The following is a 15,092-nucleotide window of genomic DNA, read 5'->3' on the forward strand; positions in this document are numbered from 1 at the left end:
GTCTTTTCAGCTTGCAACCAATTGTAAAATTACTTATACTGGATCTCTTGTCCATTTGTCCCTTCCTAACATTTTAGCCTAGTTTTTATTTGTTGACAAAATTGTCAATATATTTAGTCTTAGTTTTAGTCATCATAGATTAGTTTTCATTTTGTTTCCATTTAGTTTTCGTCAGTGGAAACAAACAGTCGACGAACATTTTTCGTCTTGGTTTTAGTCGACGAAAACAACATTGTTGGACAGCCAACTAGTGCTGCACCGTTCTTCATGATTCTTCACAAAATGAGATTGCATAGGTGTCTGAATCTAGATCGCAATCCTTTTTGGATTAATTGCGCAAGTATGAATTAGGTCAGAACTCTCATTTTAAAGAGGTGTTTTGAGTGTTAGTTATCACTGAGAACCAAAAGAGGACGTTGTTGAAACATGAAGGTCTTTTTTTGACAGATGATTGTCCTCTATATACCTCTAGGAAACATAATGGATACATAACATTACACAAGTAGTGTGTGTTGATCAAAGTGCAGCGCTATGGAAACATGTCTTTCTTGTTCCAAACTGCAGCCACTGCACACCGTAGAGAAGTTCTGCTGCTGCTACTATCCATTGTTTTCCTAGTGATTATTCCATTGATTACTTTTCAATATTATCAATACATTTACACAAATATTCGTATAGATCTTTATAATCAACAAAAATTGATTTACAACTTAAGCCCTGTTTTCTACTTTGCAGTGCAGCTGTGCTGTCTATAAAGGTGACTTTTCAGAAGGAGTTTAAAACAAGGGCACCACCACAGACTCGGCAGGTCTTAATGTAGCTGGGCTACTGTGCCACGTAATATGCCCGAGCCAACTGTTTTAATGAAAATGACTGGCAGGGCGTTACATAAAAGTTTAAGTGAATTTCAATGAATGTGCTCACTGATGTTTTGCACAGTCAGGTGCGTGCGTGCGTGCGTGCGTGCGTGCGTGCGTGCGTGCGTGCGTGCGTGCGTACGTGCGTGCGTGGCTCATAGCTGCCACTGAAACTTTGCCAACTATCATGTGAGTGTTGCAGTTCTTGATGACTTTGTCGGGAGCTTCGGCGACAAATTACAATAGTCATTTTGTTGCTCTTAACCCATTTTGACCTGGGAACGATTCTACCTGACGGTTTTCTGAAAACCCCATGTTTCTATGTCAGTGGTTCTCAAACATTTTCATTTCAAGGACCCCCAAGATTATATGTAAAAACGTTCGCTTTGAAAGATGTATATTAAAAGATTCACACTACATTTTCACGATTTTTCAAAAATAGCAGTGCCGCGCTATGAGCTTGTAGATCTGCTATTTTTCAATAGCTAAAGTATAACATAATGAAACACCAAAATGGGTTAATTCACGATGACGCACATGGATTCAAGTTCTCAGTCGCCACGATCATGTTGTATTCCATAGAAGTCAGCAGCATGTCTTCCATGGAAGCATGCTGCACATATAGACGATAGCAGATCTACAACCTCACACAACACAACACGTCGCGACACGACGTGTGCTTGTAGATCTTCGGTTCATAGTGATTTTCAGCGTTAAGAGAGTATTTGAACTGAAGTGGTCAAACAAGCAATGGAAATCATTGCTGTCCAGAGGAAACCTCATAACTCCATTTTTGAGGTTTTAGATTTATTTTTCTCCATAAATCAGTGCTATTGAACACCCTTTACGTCTGTGTGTTGTTTCATGAATCAGTGCTATTGAACACCCTTTACGTCTGTGTGTTGTTTCATAAATCAGTGCTATTGAACACCCTTTACGTCTGTGTGTTGTTTCATAAATCAGTGCTATTGAACACCCGGCCTTTACGGCTGTGTGTTGTTTCATAAATCAGTGCTATTGAACACCCTTTACGTCTGTGTGTTGTTTCATACATCAGTGCTATTGAACACCCTTTACGTCTGTGTGTTGTTTCATAAATCAGTGCTATTGAACACCCTTTACGTCTGTGTGTTGTTTCATAAATCAGTGCTATTGAACACCCTTTACGTCTGTGTTTCATAAATCTGTGCTATTGAACACCCTTTACATCTGTGTGTTGTTTCATAAATCTGTGCTATTGAACACCCTTTACGTCTGTGTGTTGTTTCGAAGATATTGGACCAATGGAAAGTAGTATAAAGTGCTTTGGACAAAACCTCTTAACTCCATTGGACCCTCAAACTATCTGCTGAAACAGCGAAATCCACCACCTCTCTCCTTCTCATGGAAATAATTGACAATAAATAAAGTCACAACTCCAACTTTGATGAGGCGGTATTGCTTTGTTTTCAAAATATAAGGTTTCCTTAATTTCCTGGAAAAATGAATATTTTGGAGTTAGATGAAATACAGAATACATGTTCAGAAGCATATTATTGTTCCATGAACATGAATCGTCTCAGAAATGTGAAAAAATGAAAGCACAGTTTAAAAAGCCCCAATCTGTGATTTCCAGCAGCAACATGTGTTTAGGATGATGCTACCTAAACAAACATTTTCAGTCATGAATGATATTTTTTCCCCTTTTATTACACGCATGTGGCGTGACTGGTGGTGGCGTGATCGCTAACAGAGGTTACTATGTGTTGATGTTAACCCATTTTGACCTGAGGACGATTCTACAAATATCTTTTAAATCCTGACAGTTTTCTGGAAAAAAAAATGTTTCTATGTCAGTCGTTCTCAAACATTTTCATGTCAAGGACCCCCGAAAATATATGTAATTGTTCGCCGACCCCCCCCATCTGAAAATATGTTGTTCCAGGGTCCCCCTAAAAGCAAAGATTTGAGTTAATAATGTTCGCTCTGAAAGAAAATACATTCAAGGATTTGCGCCACATTTTCACGGTTTTCAAAAAAATAGCAGACCTACAAGCTCGTAGCGCGGCACTCGGTGCCACGCTATGAGCTTGTAGATCTGCTATTTTTCAATAGCTAAAGTATAACATAATGCTTAAAAAAAAAGTGGTTCCCCGTCGTGAACGGGTTAAGAGGTGATCCACGCCTCCACCATAACCGGCTTTCGTTGTTTACGAGCAGCAGCGCTGCCAGAGTGCAGCTCCGCTCCTCGCCTCGCCTCGCCTGCCGCTTGCATTATCGAAAGACACGACTCCAAAGATCATCAGCTGTCAAACCTGATAAGACTGTGAAAGCATTGGCTTTGTTTATCTGGGTCATTCTTCATAACCACATGAACCCTAGTAGTGCTGCCAGAGATGGATTCCAAATAATGCATGTGTTCGAAATACGTATTTTCAGTATTTTAACCCGTTTAGAAATGAGTGCCTTCTAAATCCTGACGGTTTTCTTAGTTGAAAAACCTATATTTCTGTCAGTGGTGCTCAAACTATTTCATGTCAAGGACCCCAATTCTTTTATGTAATTGGCCTCCGACCCCCATCTCAAAATATGTTGTTCCAGGGAACCCCCCAGTAGCAAAGATTTGAGTTAAAAATGTTCTCTCTGAAAGAATATATATTCCAAATTTGCGCCACATTTTCACGATGTTTCAAAAATAGCAGATCTACAAGCTCGTAGATCTGCTATTTTTCCAATAGCTAAAGTATAAAATAATGCTTAAAACACCAAAAGGGGTTCCCGCCCAGAATGGGTTAAAATACAGAAAAAACATATTTTCTGTATTTTAAAATACAGAAAACATTTACAAAATAAAAATAAAAAAGTATTTAAAATACATGCATTTCAAATGCATGCCCATCTCTGCCTAGTGTCCCTTGTTCTTCTGGGCATGTCATAATAATAATAGCCGAACATTCTTGCAAAGTGAAGATTGATCAGCTATTTGTAAAAATCAAACCAAAAGTTATGACCTCATCCTTGCTTAGTTATGACTACATTGTCACTGACACATTCACTGAGTAATCGTGAAGCCCAGGAACGTACTAGGCTTGGTGTTTGACCCCAAAACAATGGCATGGATTCAGGTTTTCCCAGGTAGGTGCAATGATGACAAATTGTTATCTGAAAAACCAAAGACAAATATTTGCTGAGCTCTGTGTGCCAAGGACACTTACACGTTTCAACTGCAACTTTACTTGTCCCTGTCCGATGCCAGGAGAGACTTTACTTGTCCCTGTCCGATGACAGGAGAGACTTTACTTGTCCCTGTCCGATGACAGGAGAGACTTTACTTGTCCCTGTCCGATGCCAGGAGAGCCTTTACTTGTCCCTGTCCGATGCCAGGAGAGCCTTTACTTGTCCCTGTCCGATGCTAGGAGAGACTTTACTTGTCCCTGTCCGATGCCAGGAGAGACTCTACTTGTCCCTGTCCGATGCCAGGAGAGACTTTACTTGTCCCTGTCCGATGCCAGGAGAGACTTTACTTGTCCCTGTCCGATGCCAGGAGAGACTCTACTTGTCCCTGTCCGATGCCAGGAGAGACTTTACTTGTCCCTGTCCGATGCCAGGAGAGACTCTACTTGTCCCTGTCCGATGCCAGGAGAGCCTTTACTTGTCCCTGTCCGATGCCAGGAGAGACTCTACTTGTCCCTGTCCGATGCCAGGAGAGACTTTACTTGTCCCTGTCCGATGCCAGGAGAGACTTTACTTGTCCCTGTCCGATGCCAGGAGAGACTTTACTTGTCCCTGTCCGATGCCAGGAGAGACTTTACTTGTCCCTGTCCGATGCCAGGAGAGACTTTACTTGCCCCTGTCCGATGCCAGGAGAGACTTTACTTGTCCCTGTCCGATGCCAGGAGAGACTTTACTTGTCCCTGTCCGATGCCAGGAGAGCCTTTACTTGTCCCTGTCCGATGCCAGGAGAGCCACGTCTTCAGAGAACAACAACAACAATAAGACATTGTATGCTTTATTCAGAAGGCTCTTTGTCTCTGGAAAGACAGAATGCGCCCGACGGCAGAGAGAGAGAGAGGGTGACGGCAGAGAGAGAGAGGGGTGACGGCAGAGAGAGAGAGGGTGACGGCAGAGAGAGAGAGGGGTGACGGCAGAGAGAGAGAGAGGGTGACGGCAGAGAGAGAGAGAGGGTGACGGCAGAGAGAGAGAGGGGTGACGGCAGAGAGAGAGAGAGGGGTGACGGCAGAGAGAGAGAGAGGGTGACGGCAGAGAGAGAGAGGGGTGACGGCAGAGAGAGAGAGGGGAGACGGCAGAGAGAGAGAGGGGTGACGGCAGAGAGAGAGAGAGGGGTGACGGCAGAGAGAGAGAGAGGGGTGACGGCAGAGAGAGAGAGAGAGGGTGACGGCAGAGAGAGAGAGGGGTGACGGCAGAGAGAGAGAGAGGGGTGACGGCAGAGAGAGAGAGAGAGGTGACGGCAGAGAGAGAGAGAGGGGTGACGGCAGAGAGAGAGAGAGGGTGACGGCAGAGAGAGAGAGGGGTGACGGCAGAGAGAGAGAGGGGAGACGGCAGAGAGAGAGAGGGGTGACGGCAGAGAGAGAGAGGGTGACGGCAGAGAGAGAGAGGGGTGACGGCAGAGAGAGAGAGGGTGACGGCAGAGAGAGAGAGGGTGACGGCAGAGAGAGAGAGGGTGACGGCAGAGAGAGAGAGGGGTGACGGCAGAGAGAGAGAGGGGTGACGGCAGAGAGAGAGAGAGAGGTGACGGCAGAGAGAGAGAGGGGTGACGGCAGAGAGAGAGAGAGAGGTGACGGCAGAGAGAGAGAGAGGGTGACGGCAGAGAGAGAGAGAGGGGTGACGGCAGAGAGAGAGAGAGGGGTGACGGCAGAGAGAGAGAGGGGTGACGGCAGAGAGAGAGAGAGGGGTGACGGCAGAGAGAGAGAGAGGGGTGACGGCAGAGAGAGAGAGAGAGAGGGGTGACGGCAGAGAGAGAGAGGGGTGACGGCAGAGAGAGAGAGAGGGGTGACGGCAGAGAGAGAGAGAGGGTGACGGCAGAGAGAGAGAGAGGGTGACGGCAGAGAGAGAGAGAGGGTGACGGCAGAGAGAGAGAGAGGGTGACGGCAGAGAGAGAGAGAGGGGTGACGGCAGAGAGAGAGAGAGGGTGACGGCAGAGAGAGAGAGGGGTGACGGCAGAGAGAGAGAGAGGGTGACGGCAGAGAGAGAGAGAGGGTGACGGCAGAGAGAGAGAGGGGTGACGGCAGAGAGAGAGAGGGTGACGGCAGAGAGAGAGAGGGGTGACGGCAGAGAGAGAGAGGGGTGACGGCAGAGAGAGAGAGGGTGACGGCAGAGAGAGAGAGAGGGTGACGGCAGAGAGAGAGAGAGGGTGACGGCAGAGAGAGAGAGAGGGGTGACGGCAGAGAGAGAGAGAGGGTGACGGCAGAGAGAGAGAGGGGTGACGGCAGAGAGAGAGAGAGAGAGGGGTGACGGCAGAGAGAGAGAGGGGTGACGGCAGAGAGAGAGAGAGGGGTGACGGCAGAGAGAGAGGGGTGACGGCAGAGAGAGGGAGAGGGGTGACGGCAGAGAGAGAGAGGGTGACGGCAGAGAGAGAGAGGGTGACGGCAGAGAGAGAGAGGGGTGACGGCAGAGAGAGAGAGGGTGACGGCAGAGAGAGAGAGGGGTGACGGCAGAGAGAGAGAGGGTGACGGCAGAGAGAGAGAGGGGTGACGGCAGAGAGAGAGAGAGGGGTGACGGCAGAGAGAGAGAGAGGGGTGACGGCAGAGAGAGAGAGAGGGGTGACGGCAGAGAGAGAGAGGGTGACGGCAGAGAGAGAGAGGGGTGACGGCAGAGAGAGAGAGAGGGGTGACGGCAGAGAGAGAGAGAGGGGTGACGGCAGAGAGAGAGAGAGGGGTGACGGCAGAGAGAGAGAGGGTGACGGCAGAGAGAGAGAGAGAGAGGGGTGACGGCAGAGAGAGAGAGAGAGAGGGGTGACGGCAGAGAGAGAGAGAGGGGTGACGGCAGAGAGAGAGAGAGGGGTGACGGCAGAGAGAGAGGGGTGACGGCAGAGAGAGAGAGAGGGGTGACGGCAGAGAGAGAGGGGTGACGGCAGAGAGAGAGAGGGGTGACGGCAGAGAGAGAGAGGGGTGACGGCAGAGAGAGAGAGAGGGGTGACGGCAGAGAGAGAGGGAGGGGTGACGGCAGAGAGAGAGAGGGGTGACGGCAGAGAGAGAGAGAGGGGTGACGGCAGAGAGAGAGAGAGGGGTGACGGCAGAGAGAGAGAGAGAGGTGACGGCAGAGAGAGAGAGAGGGGTGACGGCAGAGAGAGAGAGAGGGGTGACGGCAGAGAGAGAGAGGGGTGACGGCAGAGAGAGAGAGGGGTGACGGCAGAGAGAGAGAGAGGGGGTGACGGCAGAGAGAGAGAGAGGGGTGACGGCAGAGAGAGAGAGAGAGGTGACGGCAGAGAGAGAGAGAGGGGTGACGGCAGAGAGAGAGAGAGGGGTGACGGCAGAGAGAGAGAGGGTGACGGCAGAGAGAGAGAGAGGGGTGACGGCAGAGAGAGAGAGAGGGGTGACGGCAGAGAGAGAGGGGTGACGGCAGAGAGAGAGAGGGGTGACGGCAGAGAGAGAGAGGGGTGACGGCAGAGAGAGAGAGAGAGAGGGGTGACGGCAGAGAGAGAGAGAGGGGTGACGGCAGAGAGAGAGGGGTGACGGCAGAGAGAGAGAGAGGGGTGACGGCAGAGAGAGAGAGAGGGGTGACGGCAGAGAGAGAGAGAGGGGTGACGGCAGAGAGAGAGAGAGGTGACGGCAGAGAGAGAGAGGGGTGACGGCAGAGAGAGAGAGAGGGTGACGGCAGAGAGAGAGAGGGTGACGGCAGAGAGAGAGAGGGGTGACGGCAGAGAGAGAGAGGGTGACGGCAGAGAGAGAGAGGGGTGACGGCAGAGAGAGAGAGAGGGTGACGGCAGAGAGAGAGAGGGTGACGGCAGAGAGAGAGGGGTGACGGCAGAGAGAGAGAGAGGGGTGACGGCAGAGAGAGAGAGAGGGTGACGGCAGAGAGAGAGAGGGTGACGGCAGAGAGAGAGAGAGGGTGACGGCAGAGAGAGAGAGAGGGGTGACGGCAGAGAGAGAGAGGGGTGACGGCAGAGAGAGAGAGGGGTGACGGCAGAGAGAGAGAGGGGTGACGGCAGAGAGAGAGAGAGGGTGACGGCAGAGAGAGAGAGAGAGAGAGAGAGAGAGAGAGAGAGAGAGAGAGAGAGAGAGGGAGATATGAGGGAGTCAAATTCAAACCCAAAGTGACATGGTCTGTGCACTGAACAGCTGAGCCACCACACACACCGGATCATAAGTGGGACAAATCTTGGCAAAACTGTCAAAGCAAATGTGCAGATTGTTTTAGAGCAGGGGCGCCCAAAGATCACAAAGGCAAAGGCTGTGCAGGTAGATCACATGACATGGCCCTAAATAACTTTTTTGGCATCTGTCACTTGAATTAAGGTGACTTGATTGATTGACATCAAAAAGGGGCCTGTCAGCTCAAACCCATAATGCAATACTTTGTTTTCAAGAGTGTTGCTGCTCACAAATGTCGGTAGAATTACAAATTCAATCCAAAACCCTTTTGGCCTTACCTATTCCATTTCTCTCCCTCTATCTACCCAAGTGCATTTGTCTTATACGCAACGCCAGCTCCGCTATTCCAAAGCCGCCCCAGGTACATTTTTAAACTACGGTATTTTCAGCAGTGGAATTATATTTTTTCGGTGGGTAGTAGATCTTGTTGAGCTGGTCATTTTCAAAGTAGCTCAAGTCAAAAAAGTGTGGAACCCCCTGGTTTAGAGCAAATGTCAGTCCCCTCCGTCTAAGACCTGGGTACCCTGTATGGTAACGGGAAGAGTGGGCACTCCGAGTGGTTACATTTCAGTCTGATAATGAGGTACCGTTTATGTATCGCATGTATACTTTACGTTATTAAAAATGTTGGTCATTGGAGAGAATTTAAATGGAAAGTAATATCTAGATTTTTCAGGACGCCTCAAATAGTGGCCAAAATGGGTCCAAATCACTCGAATAGATGCTGGAGGGACTGTGGAGCACATATTGGGAATCATGCTCATATATTCTGGACATGCCCCAAATTGAGACCATTCTGGAGAGAGGTATCTGAAGCATTAAAAGAAGTTTTCGGTCAAAACATTCCAGAGGATCCCATAGTAATGTTGTTAGGAATGTTGCCGGAAGGTCTGGAGGGTAGAGCCAAAATATATTTATTGCATGTGCTGCTTACAGCGGCCATCAAATGCATTACAATTAAATGGCTAAAACCAGCCCCGCCAACATACAGTATGTGGGTGGAAAAGGTATGGGACATTTACCAGATGGAACAAATTACGTATGCCCTGAGGCTTCAACCAAACATATTTAGTAAAAGATGGAGTCCTGTACTGCCTCTACTAATGAGGTAGCAGGTTTCGGAATCTCGAGTAACGACTCACTGAATACACTTCTCCCCAGACCTTCTGATGTGCTCATACTCTCTCCTCTGTCTCCAGTCATGTCTGTTCTCGGTTTTGTTCACTTCCCATTGTGGTCGACGCTCTGTTGTTTTTGTCTCGCTACTTATTTCCTTGTTTTATGGTGAATACTTGTAGTATTTTATTTCCTTGTTTTATTGTGAATACTTGTAAATGTATGTGAAGTTGTTTGTGTGTATGAGTGTATAATATATATATATATATTTTGTGAAGGTATGAAACAGCTGAGGTTGTGTAAAAAAAGAAAAAAAGCAGTTGTAAGAAAAATGTATGCTTTTAATTCTGTGAAGTTGCCTAAACTGAAATAAAAACTAAGTTAAAAAAAAAAAAAAAATGTTGGTCATCATCGAGGTGCCCGTGGCGCTCTTCTTGTATCCCAATGTATAACATTTTTGGGGCGCACCTTATTAGTGTCATCTGCAAGTGTACTTCAATTAATACAAATACATTATTATAGTACGTAAAATGTGATTTAAAAAATATATATATATTTTTTTATTCCTTTTTCAGTTTAGGCACAAAGGAATGACTGAGACTGTACGTACATAAAATAATCATACAAACAATTAATCCATTTAGGCCTGACGTCGAAATTAAAAAAATGTCTTCTAAATCATGACAATTTTCTGAAAAACCTCATGATTCTATATCAGTGCGTCTCAATATTTCATGTCAAGGACCCCTAGAATTATATGTATTTGGCCACCGGCGCCGACCCCCATCTCAAAATATGTTGTTCCAGGGACCCCCAGAAGCAAAGATTTGAGTTAAAAACGTTGGCTCTGGAAGAATATATTCAAAGCTTTGCACCACATTTTCACGATTTAAAAAAAATAGCAGACCTACAAGCTCGTAGCGCGGCACTCGGTGCCGTGCTATGAGCTTGTAGATCTGCTATTTTTCAATAGCTAAAGTATAACATAACATAATACTTAAAACACAAAGGGGTTCCCGCCAAAAATTGGTTAAGACAACAAATGAAACCGTTATGTTAACACATCCAACCTGAATGTTGTTCTCAGATCCTGAAGGAGGGTCCTGACCACGGCGTCCTGATGGAAGCCTTCCTCTCATTGGGTCGTCTGGACCACATCACCATGGTGATGGCGCTGCACCCGGCCTATCTCAGCTGCTTCCTCTCTACCCAGCATGCCTTGCAGGAGATGGACGGCCCCCTGCCGCGCCACTGGAGGCACTACATCGTTGTCATGGTGAGCTGCTGAAAAACTAGATTTTTTTTAAATCCTCGATGTAGTCATTATGCCACTCACATTTGTGACCAGATTTGACTGAGAGCCAGCCATGTAAATATGAAATAAATGCTTAAACATGTAGCTAGGTGTAATGTTAGAGACCACAGAAGACATGTAAATATGAAATAAATGCTTAAACATGTAGCTAGGTGTAATGTTAGAGACCACAGAAGACATGTAAATATGAAATAAATGCTTAAACATGTAGCTAGGTGTAATGTTAGAGTCCACAGAAGACATGTAAATATGAAATAAATGCTTAAACATGTAGCTAGGTGTAATGTTAGAGTCCACAGAAGTGAACCTTTCAAGCCTGTTTTCTCAACTCGCTGTTTCTCTGCAAGACATTACTCTATAAGCCATATCTCCAAAATTGGTGGGTCAAACTGAACAACCAATATGTCAAGCTACTGTATGATTCCCTGCTTTCATATGACATGAAAAAACGAAAATAAAAAAAAATCCAATGACAGTCCCTCAGTCAAATTTGATCACATTTGTGTGCTATCACTGCCTACTGACTCTTCTACCAGTGAAAACGCCTAGGGAGAAGAGGTGTGTTTTTTTTGTTTAGATTTCAAAGTGTCAAGGGGAGCCGCGTCCGCGTCCGAAACGGTCTAGAAATGACAGAGTTACCGTGTGGTGGGGTCCCCGGTACATCCAGACCCCAGGAACGCGCCCAGGGGGCCGGGCCGGTTCCCGGCGAACCGCTGCGCAACAGTGACACTTGGTTGTGAAAACAAACCAAACGCTATTTTCATGCACAGACCCACCCAGGGACCCAGGGACCCAGCCAGGGACCGAGCCAGGGACAGACACACATAGCTCCTTTATGAATCATACAAAAACTAATAGAATACGGTCAATACGCACATCACTAGGTCGAGGGGCTGGTTTGGAGAGTGACAGAATATACCCAGGCAGGCTCACTTCATCTGCTCCACAATGTAATTCATTGACGACGGTTCCTGCCAAGCCTCGGTTTGACCCGGTGACGAGCCTTGGCTCCAAAACCCTGTCAATAAATTACATTGGAGCAGAGATGGAGTGGGCCGGGCTCAATACCAGACGGCCCCACAAAATAAATTAATTGTGACAGCGAGAGAATTATCCAAACGGTGCAGATTCTAAAGCCGTTGCCAGTTCCCCCCCCCCCCCCCCCCCCCCCCCCCCTGCTGTATGAATTACGGGGCTGTACCAAAAAAAACACGAAGCAACAATTCTTGTCACGATTGCAATCATCTCACAATGTGATGCCCATTGTTTTCTCATCAGGCTCACGCTGCCCTATTTCACGCCCCTTGATTAGTATTCTGTGTCGTATTCCTGAGTGCCCTTTTTTATCCAGGTGCGATTCAGTTGAAGACCATGACCTACATTTAATGGCCAGGCTGTGTGTGTTTGCAGCTGCTGTCGCATTAGGAAGGCCACATTTGGAGTAATGAGCTTGTGTGAACTCTTGGCTTCTATAAATGGCATGATGGTATCCGTAGCGGGCGCATGATTAAAAACGTACGTTTCAGGGGGCACGGTGGCACGGTGGCACGGTGGCACAGTCGGTAGTGCTGTCGCCTCACAGCTAGAAGGTCCCCTATACCTTCTAGCCCATACCCGAGGCGGGGTTGGCGAAAGGGCCTTTCTGTGTGGAGTTTGCATGTTTTTCCCCGTGTCCCCTATAGGGTAGGTACCCTCACATGTTCTCCCCGTGTCCCCTAGGGTAGGTACCCTCACATGTTCCCCCCGTGTCCCCTATAGGGTAGGTACCCTCACATGTTCTCCCCGTGTCCCCTAGGGTAGGTACCCTCACATGTTCTCCCCGTGTCCCCTAGGGTAGGTACCCTCACATGTTCTCCCCGCGTCCCCTAGGGTAGGTACCCTCACATGTTCCCCCCCGTGTCCCCTAGGGTAGGTACCCTCACATGTTCCCCCCTGTGTCCCCTAGAGTAGGTACCCTCACATGTTCCCCCCCGTGTCCCCTAGGGTAGGTACCCTCACATGTTCCCCCCCGTGTCCCCTAGGGTAGGTACCCTCACATGTTCCCCCCCGTGTCCCCTAGGGTAGGTACCCTCACATGTTCCCCCCGTGTCCCCTAGGGTAGGTACCCTCACATGTTCCCCCCTGTGTCCCCTAGGGTAGGTACCCTCACATGTTCCCTCCCGTGTCCCCTAGGGTAGGTACCCTCACATGTTCCCCCCCGTGTCCCCTAGGGTAGGTACCCTCACATGTTCTCCCCGTGTCCCCTAGGGTAGGTACCCTCACAAAAAACATGCCGTAATCCTGGTCTCTAAACTGCCTCCCCCTGGCCAGCCGGGGGCGCCTGATGGAGGGGAAAGGAACTGGTTGGAATAACGTGTTTCTTCCACGCGCTACGTCCAACCAGGGAGCAACTCAGGCATGAAGGAAGCATGAGTTCAAGTCCGTTGCTCTTCCCAGGTTGGCGGAGGGTGTGTAGAGCCCAGGATCACATTAGATAATTGACACAGGGGTGAAAAATGGGTTACAAAATCGTGGGATAAAAATTATAGCTAAAAAGAAAACGTACATTTCCATCGCAGAAGCACCAGGTGGACGGTGGTTGAAGGGTCATCAGCCATCAGCTCAGAGGTAGCAGGCTGCAGGCTGCAGTGTCTTAAAGGTTAAAGGTTAAAGGGTCATCAGCCATCAGCTCAGAGGTAGCAGGCTGCAGGCTGCAGTGTCTTAAAGGTTAAAGGTTAAAGGTTAAAGGTTCATCAGCCATCAGCTCAGAGGTAGCAGGCTGCACGCTGCAGTGTCTTAAAGGTTAAAGGTTAAAGGTTCATCAGCCATCAGCTCATAGGTAGCAGGCTGCACGCTGCAGTGTCTTAAAGGTTAAAGGTTAAAGGTTAAAGGTTCATCAGCCATCAGCTCAGAGGTAGCAGGCTGCACGCTGCAGTGTCTTAAAGGTTAAAGGTTAAAGGTTCATCAGCCATCAGCTCATAGGTAGCAGGCTGCACGCTGCAGTGTCTTCTGAGTTCAGAATACCAGTTAGCGGAACTTAGCGCTGAGGTCCTCACATATTGTCAGCTTCCCTTTTTAGCCTGGAAGCTCTGCAGGGGGCTTATTATAGTGGTGCTGATTTGATTGCTGGTCATACCAGGCTATTATAATGACCAATGCGAGCATGCACGACACGTGCGATCTCGAATTAGCAACAGAGGCGCTCTGACTATGTGCCAGTGTGTGTGCCAGTGTGTGTGTGTGTGTGTGTGTGTGCCAGTGTGTGTGTGTGCCAGTGTGTGTGTGCCAGTGTGTGGTTATGTGCGTGCCTGTTTGTGTGTGTGCGTGCGTGCGTGCGTGCGTGCGTGCGTGCGTGCGTGCGTGCGTGCGTGCGTGCGTGCGTGCGTGCGTGCGTGCGTGCGCTGATTCGGCTGTGTCTTATGAAACACGTTTGATCTTTTCACGCAAAAAAACCTCCCTTTTATATTTTTTCAGCAGTATTTGGTCATTATTACATTCTAGATTATCTGTCCTTGTTTCAGTTGTTGTAGCCTAATTTATTCCATGAAGACGAGACGGACACCGAAGAGGAGGCGTGATGAAACTCTCATTCAGGGATGCACCGAAAGGGACATTATTGGCCGAAACCGAATATAGGAAACAGTTGGCCGAAAACAGAATACCGAATATTCGAATATGATTAATATTATATATCTTTTTTCCTACCATTGCTGTCATGGCCGTACCTTAAAGCTACCTGATTTATGGCAAAATAAATGGTGTTATGGAAATAATATATGTCCATCCGGGTGAATGTATATCTTAGAAGTTTATTCAGAAGAACAGCAACAAGCAAACAACATCTACTAGTCTAGCAGGCTTAGCCTGCATCCCTCCAACTTTCTCTCTCAGTACATCTCTCTCTCGTCGTCTCCATCCCACTAGCCTCCCCAGCTTCTCCGTAGGTCCTCTCTTATACCCCAGAAGCAGGTCCACACCTTCACAAAGGTACAATAGAATACAGACGCCCTGACTGTCTTGGCTGTCGCCCCCCTCCTGAGACAGGAGGTGTGACATGGTCTTTTACATACAGCTTGATCAAAGGGTTGATTGGATTAAGACAGGCTTTCAGGCCAAGGTGTTGTTGCTCACAGACACGACCAGACAGACTAGCATGGAACAATATACTATATAGATTTGAGTTCATATTTCCCACAACATTCCCCCATTTCGACAATCTTGTCGATATAGAAATATATTTTGACAATTTGTCGACATTACAGAAATATGAAATAAAACAAGTTACATATACAGGCATTAAGATTACATACAAACAAATGCATGCCTAAAATCAAAATTTAAACATATATAGTGTCTTTCCACAGTATGAAAATATGATACAGAGTTCACGAGAATACATAATTGAATATGGACAAAATAAAAGAAGAAGAATAAAATTAACATTCATTTTCTAAAGGGAAAATATCAAATACTGGCCACATATTTGACTGTCAAAAACCCTGAAATCAATGCATG

General features: G+C 47.5%; 1 protein-coding gene across 3 annotated transcripts in view; it reads left to right on the forward strand.

Annotated features, from left to right (window-relative positions):
* The window catches only part of sesn2 (sestrin 2), a 65,157-nt gene that overhangs the window by 15,788 nt on the left and 34,277 nt on the right, over window positions 1-15,092 (forward strand). For all 3 annotated transcript variants that reach the window (XM_079521781.1, XM_079521782.1, XM_079521783.1), the window contains one exon: window positions 10,371-10,559. In XM_079521781.1, coding sequence (XP_079377907.1) covers window positions 10,371-10,559 — 189 coding nt within the window. The remainder of the gene's footprint in view (window positions 1-10,370; window positions 10,560-15,092) is intronic.

This window comes from Electrona antarctica (assembly GCF_951216825.1).
Source record: "Electrona antarctica genome assembly, chromosome: 15".
NCBI lineage: Eukaryota > Metazoa > Chordata > Actinopteri > Myctophiformes > Myctophidae > Electrona > Electrona antarctica.